The following is a 16,073-nucleotide window of genomic DNA, read 5'->3' on the forward strand; positions in this document are numbered from 1 at the left end:
GAAATGTGAGGTTAGAATACAAACATTTTCATAAAATTGAGCTCCTAAATTATTAACCTTTCTCAGGAACTTCCTGAAGGATATGCTGTACCAAATCGAGGGAGTAAATTAAGAAAAAGATGTAGGATCTCAGAAAATAGGAATACCCACATAGGAGATAGGGATGGGGAAAAAATCTCAAGATAATGGTGAAGGGAAAAGTCCCAGTAACAGATACCTATCAGGCTTAGAGAACCAGCAACTTGTAATAGAAAAAAGGAGCTGAAGACTCAGATGAAGTTCTCCAAGGTAAACACAAAACAGAACATATGTTCAGAGGCAATTTTTACTTATATCAGAAAATCTGGTATATAAAATATATAATAAAAGCACAGAAACCAAGCAAACAACAACAAAATGCAGTTGTTAACTTTGGTGAAAACACTGAGCTACAGAAGAGTAGAAATATAATCATGGTATACTCTATGACTTAGCTATAAACAATATTTATATAGTTAAAATAATATTAGCCCTAAATGTTTATTTAACCAAAAACTATGATTAAAAAAGTATTTGAAGGGGAGGAAGAAGTAATGTATGTGAGAGGAAGGGTATAGCAGAGCTAAACTTCATCTGCCATAGCAGGAAGTCAATAAACATCTAAACCTGAAAGAAAAAGAAATCAAGTAATATCAGGATATGCATGTTATTTAGACATAAGAAAGTGAATTCAAGAAGAAATAATTTAGAAAATTAAAAATTATTGGACTAAGGAAAGGGAATTGGGAGTAAGGAAGGGTGGGGCTGAGGACTGCTGTTTTTAATATAAGCCTTGTCATATTATTGGACTGGTTTTGCTTTTTTTAATTATGAAAACATAACACAACGTGTATTCCTTTTAAAGAAAGTGTTTTTTAAAGTGCACTCCCAACTATTTACCACCAAGTCTTTTTGATGTTTATAAAAAGTACCTTTCAGTTAAAAAATTAAATTTAAATTTATTATTTTTTAAAGATTTTATTTATTTATTTGACAGACAGAGATCACAAGTAGGCAGAGAGGCAGGCAGAGAGAGAGGAGGAGGAAGCAGGCACCCCGCTGAGCAGAGAGCCTGATATAGGGCTCCATCCCAGCACCCTGGGATCACGACCAGAGCCAAAAGCAGAGGCTTTAACCCACTGAGCCACCCAGGTGCCCCATTAAATTTAAATAAATTTAAAGAAATAGTAAATGCGATTATATGTAGAATGCTTAGCAGAGAGCCTTGAGTGTAGTAGATAATCAGGAAATACTAATTTTTTCTATGCTTTACAAATCTAATATATCTTTTTATCTTGTAGTTTCAGTTACATATTTGTAGGAAGGGATCTCAGGCAGATTTGAGGCTCTTAAGCCTGCTAAGAAATAGTACATCTGGGAATTTAAACTTCAATTCATCCCATCTGCCAGTAAATGCTCAGAAATTACCTGGATTTGGGGATTATTTTATACTAGTTTTTTCTGCCCTTAGAACAGGCGAAAACCCAAGTGTTCAGAATAACCAGAAGGGCCAGAGGCTTATGAAGACGCTCAAGGATGGAAAGGTGCTGCTTCTCAAAGGACCTGACAAAGATGCACACTGTCACTTGTGTGGACCCCTGACTCCAGGAAACTCTTCCCTTTGACTGAGAGCATACAATGTAACTCTTGCTCTCTTAGCTGTCTCTGTCCACAACATTTGCTGGTGTTGGTTGATGCCTTTCTGTCAAACATTATCATCCCTGCAACAACGAAACAGTAAACAACACTTGCCTATTCGGGGAGGGGAAAGAATTTACAGATAACCCCCCAAATTCATCTTTTATTATATTTTTAATTTCCATACCGTATATAATGAGATCAACTGGCAAATTAATACCAAGAACTTACATTTATATTATTTTATTTTATTATTTTATTTCCCCCCGCCCTTCACATAGTGTAGATAGAGTATTTTTTCAAAGTCAAAATGAGGGCAACAGAAAATATACAATATGAATATCCACAAACTAAATGGGTATATAGTTTCTTTATTATCCACTTATTAATTCAGAATGGAATTTTGCCTTCATGAACATCATGTAAATTCTTTTCAGTGATTGCTCTCACATTTCTGTAGCACTATATATATTTTACAGCTCAAATTCTGTAAGTGGGCATTTTAATGTTTATAGGCTACTTTCATTTTTAATCTTTTAAAACTAAGTCACAAAATGTACTGCTAGATGTATGTTCAAGGCACTCTGCTAGGTGCTATGTGTGAGAAGGGGTGCTGAGAACAAAAGTGTTTTATTTAAAAATATAAATACTTGCTTAGGAATGTAAACGTTAACTTCAAACTAAAAACAGCACCTGCATTTTTTTAAATAGTTTAGTAAAACACTCACCCTCCCCCACTACTATTAAAAGCAATTTTATAGGTTCTGGTTATGTTGAGTTATAGCTCTCAGATAGTTTTAGTGACTATATTAGTTTCATAGGACTGCCATAACAAATTTCCACAGATTGGGTGGCTTAAAACAATAGAAATTTATTGTCTCAGTTCTAGAGATGGGAAGTCCAAAACCAAGGTCATGGCCATGCCCCCCCCCCTCCCGAAACCTGTAGGAAATCTCTCCTTGCCTCTTCCTAGTTTCTGACTGCCCGCAATCTTTAATGTTCTTTGGGTTGCAGCTACATAATTTTGAACTCAGCCTTCCTCTCACATGGCCTTCTCCCTATGTGTCTTCTGTCCTCACATGGCCATGTTTTCAGAAGGACAGCAGCCATATTGGATTAGGGGCACATCCTACTTCAGTATGACCTCATCTTAACAAATTACATCTTAAATGACCCTGTTTCCAATAAGGTCACATTCTGAGGTATAGGCAATTAGAACTTCAGCATATCTTTTTGGGAGGAAACAAAACTCAACCGTAACAGTAGACAAATATCATGAGATACTTATGTTAATGAGCCTATTTACAAAGCTAAAAAGGGTGAATCTTGCTTGAGATTAATCTTTTGTTCTCAAGCCTAATTGTTAGGGAATACATACAACTATAAAGCATATTTTTTAAAGCTCTAACACTCCCTCGTGAGATTATTTTAATAGGCTATTAATGAAAACATAATAATCTATTCTTTATATTAATTTTCCAAATAATAAAATTATAGTTCAAATTATGGTTTACTTTTCTTAACACAGGAAATGTGTTAGTTTTAGGTAGTGTCATATATTACCTTTGCTCTCAATAATTATTTTGAACTGCTGCATCATAAAAAGTATTTACAACTAAGTTATACTAGATCAAATCTAATTGATTAAATCAGAATTCTGTGCAATGTTAATTAAAGTATGCTTTAGATTAAGCAAAGTAATTACATGAGCGATTGCATTTAATGGAATATTTTCATGAATCAGAATATTGCATAATAAACCTGAAAACAGCCACACTGAATGCCTAATATATTTCACAAAACAAATTGCACTGAGAACTGCTAAGACATCTGAATAATTCACATGAAGATAAAAGCAACATGAAGATCTTCTAAAGCAGACTCTAACTCCTCATTTCCAATGTGCTGCCAATTCCCCCAGTGTGTTTCTGTAGCTATGCCTTCTAGGACTGCTTCCTCTATCCCCAGGGGATGCCCTAAAGCAGTGCCTGCCTAGGGTATCCATCCTTGTTCCACCAGCCTGGGCTCAGGGAGGGAAGCATATCAAATGGTAACTCAAGACATAATAGTGTCTAGACTCTGGAGTATTATTCGCCTCATAATTTAGCTATGAATTAAACTAAGAGAATAGCTCCCCACATAACACTGAAACAGTGTGTTCTAAGTTTCAAACAGACTCAAAAGTAAATGCCTCCCCAGTGGGGAACACCCAGCCCTTCCATGGAAGTGAGCCAAAAGTCCAGCATACATGCTCTGAAAGAAATAATATGCAACAACCAATGACTGGTGTTAGGTTCAGATACTGAATTTCTATTACAGTTATACTGTTGGAAGAAGCACAGATCTCTGCTACCCTAGCTAGAATTCTTCAGTAATTTAAAGCTATATTCAGTATTTTAAGGGAGACTGATAGCTACTAAGCAGAAATTGTGTTGCTGGATGTGTTTAGATCCAGCTGTCTATCTCAAGCAATATTGGTCTGAAATATTGAATAAGGTTTTCATTTGGTAGTGCAGCAAACATGAATAGACAATTTAATGGCTTTGTGCCAGGGTCAACAGAATTTCATTAAAGAATGAACATTTGAAACAAGTGTCACTGCACCTGTCACAAACTATCATGGGAGATGCATAAGGACGGAGGACGTCCTAAAGAGGTAGCACTGAGATAACCAGGAATGGTCAATAATTCACTAATTATTTGTGACAATAATAATAACTCTGAGTAGAATTTACCACACACTCCCCAAATTAATTTTGTACTGGGAACTTGAAATCAAGATATTCTTTTTAGACTCATAAATATGAACACTAGCTTTTATCTTCCCTTTAAAATACTTGAGAGTCTATTCCCTATTATTTTTTATCTTTAGCTAAACTTCCTTCATTTAGAAGACACTTTCTAAGATGCCTGGGTGGCTCTGTCACTTAAACATCTGACTCTTGGTTCTGGCTATGGTCATGATCTCAGAGTTGCAGGATTAAGACCCATGACAGGCTCTACACTCAGCTGAGTCTGCTGGAGATTCTCTCTCTCCCTCCCCCTCTGCTTCTCTCCCTCCTCATGATCTCTTTCCAATAAATAAATTAATAAATTTTTAAAACCTTTAAAAAAGAAAAAAAGACACTTTGAATCACAATCAACATTTCAACCACAAATCTTATAGCAATCTACCTATTTTGTTAAAACCAGTTACTTATTTCAAGGAGTTCCTAAATAATAGTAGTAAAAGTGTCCCTCCTGTGACTGGATACAAATTTTTGGTACAAAACTGTCTTCTTCCCTTCCCCTTCCCTGAAGGGCTAAAGATAATTCTGATTTTGCCTCTTAACTCCTCAGGAAATCCCACTACTACCATCACTCTCCCCAACTGAAGCACCCATCTCTGGCCTGCCTTTCCAAATACAGTTGATTGTTGAACAACTTAGGTTTAAACTGTGTGGGTCCCCTTATATTTTACTGTATAGTTCTGTAAATACTTTCTCTTATGATTTTCCCAACATTTTTTCCTCTAGCTTATTTTATTGTAAGAATACAGTATATAATACATACAACATACAAAATGTGTTAATGGACTGTTATTGGCAAGGCTTCCAGTCAACAGTAAGTTATTAGTAGTTAAGTTTTAGGGGAGCTAAAAGTTATCTGAGGATTTTTGACTTTGAGAGGGGCCAGTGCCCCAAATCACACCATGTTGTTATTCAAGGGTCAACTATAAGTCTCAGACTCCAGATTCCTCTCCATAGGAAGTACTTTCATCTGGCCATGGGAGGGTGTGTTAGTCTGCTCAAGCACCATAACAAAGTACCACAGACTGGGTGGCTTAAACAACAGACATTTATGTCCTCACCGTTCTGGAGGCTGGAAGTCTGAGATCAGGCTTCTAGACAATTCAGTTCTTAATAAGCCTTCACCTCCTGGTTTGCCTATCATTGACCACATGGGGGAGGTAGAAGGTGGGGAGGGAGAATACAGTGAGGGGGAAGAAAGATACAGAGAGAGAGAGAGAACACAAGTGCCTTAGTGTCTCTTCTCATAGGGCACTAATCCTACTGTATGGAGCCCCACAACTACGGTCTCATGTAACCATAATGGCTTCCACAGAGGCCCCATCTCCAAATCCATCTATACAGAGGGTTAGGGCTTCAACGTATAAATGAGGAGAGGATGCAAACATTCAGTCCATAACAGAGAAAATACTGTTAAACACACACTATGAAAGAATTTTGACCCTCTTTGTACAGAATGCAGAGAGTAATTGCTTGTGGCAAGGACTAATTGTTTAATAACTATAGGAAAAAATTAACAATAATTCAGGAGGCCAAGTGCACCCTGCGCTGTTCATATAGCACCCATGTCCACACCACACCACTGAGTGCAGGCACATTCTCATCATAGCTTGCACCTGTTCCTCCATCTTCAGTGCCAGTTGGCAGGGCTCAGTTTACCATCCCATTGATGGCTGGATGTACAGTCACACACTCCTCTCCCCAGACTTTCAGGCCATGGCCCATTTCTGGACCTGAACCATACCCATGGCTTTAAGTTCACAAATAAGGGGGGACATCATCTCCCCTGTTCTAGATGGGGAACAAAGCCATGCCTGGATTGCATTCCGAAGTTTCTCAACTGCTCATGCTCGTGCACACAGGGCACCAGACACAAAAGCTTGCATATTCTTGACCTTTAAGTTTTCCTCCTGTACTTACCTGCCTTTTAGGGAATCAACCACAAAAGTGTCCAAATTAAATTATTTTACCTTGTTAGTAGATACAGATGGCATTTAGAATTCTTAAAGATTTGTTTTTTCTTTGGAAACACAAAAGAATCAAGATGTGCAACTTTTTTTTTTTTTTGTCTGTCCTATTCCAGTGTAGGAGTCTGAGCTGCTCTGCTCTCTCAGCAGATACCTAACCTAAATAACTCTTCTTAAATACACATGAAAAAGAAAAATCTTTGGGAACCTTCATTTACTACGGACCTGTGCTCCAAGCATTTCTACTCGAAGAATTTCCAAAATAGACTTTGTGACAATAATACCTGAAAACTGATTTTAGTTGTTTTAAGTGCATTATATTTTCCAGTAATCTGACAACATCCCTGGGAATTTAGATAGTAACATCTGAGTGCTACCTATACAGTAAGCCTAGCCCAATTATTTCTTGCTAATTGCTATCCAATCATTTGTAAAAAATTAAGGCACAGAATATTTAAGTGATCTGAATATTATTTCTTATCTAATTAGTTGCAAAGCTGAGAACATAAGCCAAATCCTGAGATTTTTTTTAACTTATTTCAGAAATTTTTTAGTCATTCTACAAAGGGAAGTAGAGTAGTAGCATAAACCCCATGCTCCTAACAACCAATTTCAACAAATTATCAACATCTTATTTTGCCAAACTTATTTCATCTTTCCTCTTTTTTCCTGTTGCAATATTTTTTCTTTTTATTTGACAGAGAAAGCACAAACAGGCAGAGTCAGGCAGAGAGAGAGCGGGAGGCAGGCTCCCTGCTGAGCAGAGAGCCTGTTGCAGGGCTTGATCCCAGGACCTTGAGATCATGACCTGAGCCGAAGGAAGAGGCTTAACCCATTGAGCCACCCAGGCACCCCTGTTCAGTACTTTTTAAAAAATAATTATTTATGTATTTATTTATTTGAGAGAGAGAAAGCACAGGGGCAGGGGGAGAGGGAAAGAGAGAATCTCGAGCAGACTGTATTAAGCACGGAACCCAACACAGGACTCTATCCCACAACCCTAATATCATGACCTGAGCCAAAACCAATAATCAGATGCTTAACTGACAGAACCACCCCGGTGCCACTCTTGAGGCAGTATTTTAAAGAAAATTTTAGATATCCTATCATTTCACCTATATATACAACAGCATATATCTCTGTTAAGTTATTTCTTACATTTTACATCTATTTATGGTAGACCAATATCTCCTAACAGTGGTCAAAGGATTCAGACAAATCTTCTGGGTTTTTTCCAGATAAATCTTCTTTCATTTTTTCCCCTATGTATTTCTCTCTCTCAAAAAAGGAAAGAATAAAAATGGAAATTGGAAATTCCATTTGGAATTTCATATTTGGAAATTGTGGTGGTGTTTAATAAAATATAAATAAATTCATGAGGGTTTCACCTTGTTGAATATTTATTTGGCATCTAATTTAGCAAAGGTTCTCTGATGTTCCTATTTAATGACCTTATCAAAATTTTAATTCTATTCTAATTTTAATATGGAGTTTTAATGTCACACACATTAAAAGGCAATCTGTTCACAACAGAGGCACTTAACCTATAGAGTGGCTATCAAGTCTGGCAACATAAGCAACTATATATAATAAATGGTTTATTGATATTACATGACAATACATGATATGTTTGATGTGTTGCCCCTTGTTAGTGAAGCACAGCTTAGTGTGCTGGACAGAAAGGCAATGAATAGCATACCTTCACATAGTATTTTTAGCAATCTTTACGCATACATCTATAATGTATTGCCTCCAGTCAGTTCTCAGATGCGATCCCTGGCATCAGCAATGCCTGGGAGGTTAAAAATGTCCAGTTTCACGCCCTCACCTTAGGCCTAGTCAATCAGAAAGTTGGGCTCAGTAGTCTGTTTCATCAGGTTCTGCAGGTGATTCAAATACAAGCTGAAGTTTGAGAAACACATGCTCAGATTTTGTGTGTCTCAGATTTTCACTGAAAACAAACTGACAAACAAAAAAAACTTGCCCTTTCAGCATACCCCAAGCACAGAGTTGCCAGATTTAACAAATAAAAATATAGGATGCCAGTTAAATTTGAATTTCAGATTTAAATAAATTTTTAATCTAATTATGTCCTTTGCAGTTATGTCCTGTGTGTGTGTGTCTATATACCCCATTTATGAAAGGGATATATATAAGTACCCCATGCATAATTATACTAAAAGATTATTTGATACTTGTCTGATATCCAAACTAAATTTTTCATCTTGTGCCCTGGGTTTTTCTGGCATCCATACTCAAGAGTGTTTTGATCTGGCCAGCATTTGGCATACTCCACAGGGTTATGTCACCTCACCCAGTTTTAGAAATTATCACCCTACCTGTCTCTCACCACTCTGGGGCCATGTGGTGTTTGGTCTCTGAGTGAGCTGCCCTTGTCTGTCAAGAGCATACACTAACTGGTATTCACTTGACGTGAACAAGCAGGACAAAGGGTCACCTATATTTGTGGCTACCTGTAGGTAGAAATATTGGGTGTTGGCGAAAGACAAAAGCTAAAGAAAAGTGTACCAAATCTCATCTAACTAACATGAATTCATGAAATGTAAAAACAATTTTCCTCTCTGTTCAAAGAACTTTGTTTCATACCAGATTCTGAATTGCTAATAAGAAATAATAATGGATAAAAATGTTTGTATATGCCTTCACAGACTTGTATGTTACTGATGAGTCCTTTCCTTTAACTGCCCCTACCTAGGTCAGAAAATTTGCCAAAAAAGTTTGAAATGTAAATCTTACCTGAATTAGTTTTAAAGATTTTTTTTTTAATTTATTTATTTGACAGAGAGAACGATCACAAGTAGGCAGAGAGGCAGGCAGAGAGAGAGGAGGAAGCAAGCTCCCCGCTGAACAGAGAGTCCAATGTCCTGGCTCGATCCCAGGATGCTGAGATCATGACCTGAGCTGAAGGCAGAGGCTTAACCCACTGAGCCACCCAGGCACCCCCTGAACTAGTTTTATACAGTCATTTCTTTTCCATTTTTGAGCTGCCATCCTATATATTTTTAATTTACATAAAATTTACAGATTTTAAATAAGCAGTTCAATGAGTTTGACAAATAACCCCACCCCAGCAAGATTTAGAACATTTCCTTCACTCTAGTAAACATCCTCTATCCCCTATCCAATTTCCCCTTCAGAGGCAATACTGTTCTGACTTTTGTCACTGTAGTTTTGATCATTCTAGAACTTCATGTACATGAAGTTGTTTTCATTTTCACATATTCAAAATGCATCTTGCTATAGTATCACATATTTTTATTTACTTCCTCTGAAATCACCGTAAAGCCCTAAAGATAGTACCCCATCCCCCACCCTCAAACGGGGGACAAGGATACTGGATGTGGATCTGGTCTACAGGGAGGCATTGTCAGAACCTGAGGAAGTAACTAAAAGAAGGGACATGAAACGAAGCTTTAGGTCATGGACCCTGGGTCTTCAAGTCAAGAAGATTTGGGCCAGGGGGTTCAGGAAGGGACGGTTGGGAGGGACACCTCAAGAGCATCTGGGTAGAGTGCCAGGTAAAAAATAACTCTAGCAACTCAGCAGGCCACATAAGGTAGCCTACACTTTCCTTCGTGGCAAAGCCCACCACCAGGCCTCTAGTCATTTAGGGACCCAGGTCATGCAACTGTCCATACGTTCCAACATATCTGCAGAGAAGCATCCTAGGACCCTCCCTTAGGGTGGGAAGGAGCTCCTGTTTCCATACTTTGGAGACAGACTAGACTCTACTGGTACACCTTAAAGTAAGGGCTGAGGAGTGTAGATAACCCTGTTCCAGTAATGTAAGTTAAATATTCAAGTTATTTAATATTTTAGTGCTTTTCAAAGTACCCACTGGAGTAGCATCTAATTATCATTTTAAAAGTCTACTACCAGACAGGACATAAAATTTTAAATGCCAGCAATAGGTAATCTAATATTATCCTTTATGGGAAAAAAATATCTCTATGATGTTCTCTTTTGCTCACATTCCTGGGGGATCCAGGGATGAAGCCTGTGTAAATCCAAATAGACATATTATGAGTATGGTTCACGTACATAGGTATATACAAACATTATCATTTGAGATTAATTTAGAAAAACACATACAAAGAATAAACTGTATTTTATTTTATTTTATTTTTAAAGATTATTTATTTATTTATTTATTTGACAGAGAGAGATCACAAGTAGACAGACAGGCAGGCACAGAGAGGGGGAAACAGGCTCCCCACTGAGCAGGAGCCCAATGTGGGGCTCGATCCCAGAACCCTGGGATCATGACCCGAGCAGAAGGCAGAGGCTTAACCCACTGAGCCACCCAGGTGCCCCAAGAATAAAATGTATTTTAAATGTGCCTCCAAATGTTGATGCTCATCACAAATCTTCACTTACCCTGAGCTGTTCTCAGACTTCCAGAATTTTTCAAAGGCAAACTTCCTGCCAGATCCTTCTGTGAAGATTCCAAAGTCATTCTTGATCAGTATATGTAAAATCAGGGCAAATCAGGTCTCAAAGACACTCACCACTTTGGTGTCTGAGAAAAAGCCTTGCAATACTACTTGGAACCCAATGCCTTCCTGTTTATCTGCCTGGAGGTTGGGTCCTCCAGGAGCCAATTCTATTTCAGTGTTTGAGGAGGAAGATATTTATTAAGAATCAACACCCATGAAACGAAGGAGACAGAAGCAGGGCTGGATTGTGGAAGCAACTAAACCACAGCCCAGACACAATGCACATAGTTCGGAGTTCTGGGGCCAGTACTGTCCAGGAGGATGTCCCCAGCCATGCCAGATGGCTGTGCCTCTATATCCTGGTCTCACCCAGCCACCAGAGGCAGGCAGCTCCAGGAAGAGCACGACCTGGGCCAAGGCGGATCTCAGGAGCTAGGGCACACTCGTAGGAGCTCACCATTGCAGACTGTCTTCTGACCACACATTCCACAGCTGGACACCAAGTTCTTCCTTGAAGGGACATGTAAGTACCTAGCACAACTATTCTCCAAGTGTGTCTGCAAGAGCCACATGAATTTCTCTCGGTTCCCCCAAAGCACCGTGCTCACACCTTACAGTGGATCCCTGTGCCTGAACATTTTCCACACCCTCTGCACTTGGCAAACTCTTTTCCCTTCCTCAGATCTCATCCTTAGTGAGGCCTTCTCTCACCTACCCCTTCATAATATTCATTGGACTCGTAATGCCTTTATTCCCAGCTTATACACCCTCTGTGAGAGCAGGGACCATGTCAGACTTGTTTGTGCTGTATTTTTAGTGTTAAGCAATGTTCTAATGCGCAGAGTAAATCTTCAGTGCATATTTTATGAGTGGATTAATTTGATATACCTGGTATTTCAGTTTGGGGTCCCCCAGAAGGAAACCCTAAGGCAAGGATTCAAGAACAAGCACATTATTTGGGAAGTGATTCTAGGAAACACTGCTGGGAATGTAAGAAAGTGACACAGGAAAGGAAAGGCAGTCAGTTAATTACTCATTACCACTGTGGGGCAAGAGTTTAATCCTGCTGGGGAAATCGGAGAACCAGAGTTGAACATGTGCCTTGAAGTTACCATCCAAAAGTGAGTGACCACATATTGTGTGATTCCATTTATAGGAAATGTCTATAATAAGCCAATTCACAGAGACAGCAAGTAGATTGGTGGGTTCCAGAGGGTGGGGGAGGGGAGGATCAGGAGAAACTATCAACAAATATGGGTTTCTCTGCGTAAGGGTAGAAATGTTCAGAATTGGTAGTGATGGTTATACAATATTGTGACTATATAAAAAAAAAACAATTTTATACTAAGTTTTATGTTATGTGAATTATACTTCAACAAAACAAATTATAATAAAAAACTGAGAGAACCAGGATATTTATACACAAGCTCCTTTCATGAGTCAGGGCTGATGGGGGTTGGGCAGGGAGTGGGAAGCCGGAGAGGTAGCTAATTTCCAGCCTGTCCTGAGCAGATGAAACAGGCTCTGAGACTAGGGCGATTTTCAGGCAAAGTGGTGCAGATACCAACACTTTGCAGTTTGGAGTCATGATGCACTGAAATGAGGAGGTTAAGGAGGTGTGGGTGGAGCCCAGAAAGGGTCTGCTGTACTTCAAGAGAAGTAAACCTAACAAACCCACCTAATGTATTCAGAGATGAACTATTCTGTGGAGGAGAAGGATTCACTCAGAAGCCTCTAAGACCAAGAACTTATTCTTCTAAACGTATTCTATAACATATTGATATATATGACATGGATGACATGTTTAGGGAGCCCAATTATCTCAGTTGTGATCCCTAATCAATTAAACCTGTGGAAGGAGAAAAGAACAGTGCCTTCAGTGGAAAGTGGGATTGATTAGGTTGAATGATGACCTCCCAAATATGTCTACATTCTAATCCCGAGACGCTGTGAATGTTCCCTTTTAAGACAAAAGGGACTCTGCAGGTGGAATTAGGTTCAAGATTTGGAAATGGAGAAATTATGGTGAATTACCCAACTGGGGCCAATGTAATCATGTAGTCCTCATTTGAGGGAAGAAGGTGGCTCAGAATCGGAGGAGGAGGTGTATGTTACAAGAAGAGCAGATGTAGGTCAAGATGGCGGAGAAGTAACAGGCTGAGAATACATTAGGTAGCAGGAGATCAGCTAGATAGCTTATCTAAAGTTTGCAAACACATATAAATCCAACGGGAGATCAAAGAGAAGAACAGCAATTGTAGATACAGAAAATCAACCACTTTCTGAAAGATAGAACTGGCAGAGAAGTGAATCCAAAGCAACGGGAAGATAGACTGCGGGGAGAGGGGCCGGCTCCCAGCAAGTGGCGGAGCAAGAGCACTAAATCAGGACTTTTTTTTTTTTTTTAAGATTTTATTTATTTATTTGACAGAGAAAGATCACAAGTAGGCAGAGAGAGAGGGAAGCAGGCTCCCCGCTGAGCAGAGAGCCCGATGCGGGACTCGATCCCAGGACCCTGAGATCATGACCTGAGCCAAAGGCAATGGCTTAACCCACTGAGACACCCAGGTGCCCCTAAATCAGGACTTTTAAAAGTCTGTTCCACTGAGGACATCGCTCCAGAGGCTAAACCAGGGTGAAGCCCACGTGGGGTCAGTGTGGCCCCAGGTCCCACAGGGTCACAGAAGGATTGGGGGTGTCTGAGTGTCACAGAGCTTGCAGGTATTAGAACGGGGAAGCCGGCTACAGAGACAGAGCCGAGGAGTGAGCCCTCAGCTCGGGGTTACCTTGAACCGGTCACAGGCTGGGTGAGCTCAGAGCATGGCCAGAGAACAGGGAGACCGGAGTGATTGGGCGCTATTCTCTGAGGGCACACTGAGGAGTGGGGCCCTGAGCCCTCGGCTCCTCTGGGCCGGAGACTGGGAGGCTGCAATTTTCATTCCCGTCCTCTGGAACTCTACGGAAAGCATTCAAGGAGCAAAAGCTCCTAAAAGCAAACACGAGTGGTTTACTCAGCCTGGCCCCTGGTAATGGCAGTGCAATTCCACCTGGGGCAAAGACACTTGAGAATAACTACAACAGGCCCTTCCCCAGAAGATCAACAAGAAATCCAGCCAAGAACAAGTTCACCTACCAAGAAGTGCAGGTTCAATACCAAGGAGAGCAGCGGAATTCCAGAGGAGGAGAAAGCAAAGCACAGAACTCATGGTTTTCACCCCATGATTCTTTAGTCTTCCAGTTAATTTATTTTTTTTTTCAATTTTTTTTCTTCTTCTACTAAATTATTTTTAACTTTTACCCCTTTCTTTTATAACGTTTTTAACTAGTTTATCTAATATAGATATATATTTTCTCTTTTTTATATTTTTTAAATTTGTTTTCTTTTTTTAAATTGTTTCTCCTTTTTTCTGAACCTCTTTTTATCCCCTTTCTCCCCCCCCGCCCCCACGATTTGGGGTCTCTTCTGATTTGGTTAAAGCATATTTTCCTGGGGTTGTTGCCACACTTTTAGTATTTTACTTGCTCCTTCATATACTCTTATCTGGACAAAATGACAAGGCAGAAAAATTCACCACAAAAAAAAAGAACAAGAGGAGTACCAAAGACTAGGGACCTAATAAATACAGACATTGGTAATATGTCAGATTTAAAGTTCAAAATGACGATTCTAGCCGGTTCTAGCTGGGCTCGAAAAAGGCATGGAAGATATTAGAGAAACCCTCTCAGGAGATATAAAAGCCCTCTCTGGAGAAATAAAGAACTAAAATCTAACCAAGTTGAAATTTAAAAAGCTATTAATGGGATGCAATCAAAAATGGAGGCTCTCAGTGCTAGGATAAATGAGGCAGAAGAAAGAATTAGTGATATAGAAGACCAAATGACAGAGAATAAAGAAGCTGAGCAAAAGAGGGGCAAACAGCTACTGGACCACGAGGAGAGAATTCAAGAGATAAGTGACACCATAAGATGAAACAACATTAGAATAATTGGGGTCCAGGAAAATGAAGAAAGACAGAGGGGAGCAGAAAGTATATTGGAGAGAATTATTGGAGAGAACTTCCCTAATATGGCAAAGGGAACAATCATGAAAATCCAGGAGGTACAGAGAACCCCCCTCAAAATCAACAAGAATATGTCCACACCCCATCACCTAATAGTAAAAATTACAAGTCTTAGTGACAAAAAGAAAATCCTGAAAGCAGCCTGGGAAAAGAAGTCTGTAACATACAATGGTAAAAATATTCGATTGGCAGCAGACTTATCCACAGAGACCTGGCAGGCCAGAAAGAGCTGGCATGATATATTCAGAGCACTAAACGAGAAAAGCATGCAGCCAAGAAGACTATATCCAGCTAGCCTATCATTGAAAATAGAAGGAGAGATTAAAAGCTTCTAGGACAGGGCACCTGGGTGGCTCAGTGGGTTGGGCTGCTGCCTTCGGCTCAGGTCATGATCTCACAGTCCTGGGATCGAGTCCCGAGTCGGGCTCTCTGCTCAGCAGAGAGCCTGCTTCCATCTCTCTTTCTCTCTCTCTCTCTCTCTGCCTGCCTCTCGATCTATTTGTGATCTCTCTCTATCAAATAAATAAATAAAATCTTTAAAAAAAAAAAAAAGCTTCTAGGACAAACAAAAACTGAAAGAATTTACAAAAACCAAACCAGCTCTACAAGAAATATTGAAAGGGGTCCTCTAAGCAAAGAGAGAGCCTAAAAGTAGTAGATCAGAAAGGAACAGAGACAATATACAGTAACAGTCACTTTACAGGCAATACAATGGCACTAAATTCATATCTCTCAATAGTTACCCTGAATGTAAATGGGCTAAAGGCCCCAATCAAAAGACACAGTGTATGAGAATGGATGAAAAAATAAAACCCATCAATTTGTTGCCTACAAGAAACTCATTTTAGACCCAAAGTCACCTCCAGATTTAAAGTAAGGGGGTGGAAAACAATATACCATGCTAATGGACATCAAAAGAAAGCTGGGGTGGCAATCCTTATATCAGATAAATTAGATTTTAAGCCAAAGACTATAATAAGAGATGAGGAAGGACACTATATCACACTCAAATGGTCTGTCCAACAAGATCTAACAACTTTAAATATCTATGCCCCTAATGGGGGAGCAGCAAACAATATAAACCAATTAATAACAAAATCAAAGAAACACATCAACAATATTACTTTAACTTTAACACCCCCC

The 16,073-nt window shown here is 39.4% G+C and overlaps 1 protein-coding gene across 10 annotated transcripts in view; it reads right to left on the reverse strand.

Annotated features, from left to right (window-relative positions):
- LOC309858851 (uncharacterized protein) overlaps positions 1 to 16,073 on the reverse strand; it is a 132,358-nt gene that overhangs the window by 58,679 nt on the left and 57,606 nt on the right. Inside the window, exon 1 of one of the 10 annotated variants that reach the window (XR_014308371.1) lies at positions 10,811 to 10,870. The exons of 8 other annotated variants lie outside the window; for them this stretch is intronic. Coding sequence is in view for 1 of the 2 variants with exons in the window: in XM_082719169.1 (XP_082575295.1) it covers positions 10,811 to 10,868 (58 nt within the window). In the remaining variant the exon portion in view is untranslated. Of the gene's footprint in view, positions 1 to 10,810; positions 10,871 to 16,073 lie in introns of those variants that run through there. One more of the 10 variants, XM_082719169.1, reaches the window with a different exon arrangement.

The sequence above is a fragment of the Mustela nivalis genome, assembly GCF_964662115.1.
Source record: "Mustela nivalis genome assembly, chromosome: 2".
NCBI lineage: Eukaryota > Metazoa > Chordata > Mammalia > Carnivora > Mustelidae > Mustela > Mustela nivalis.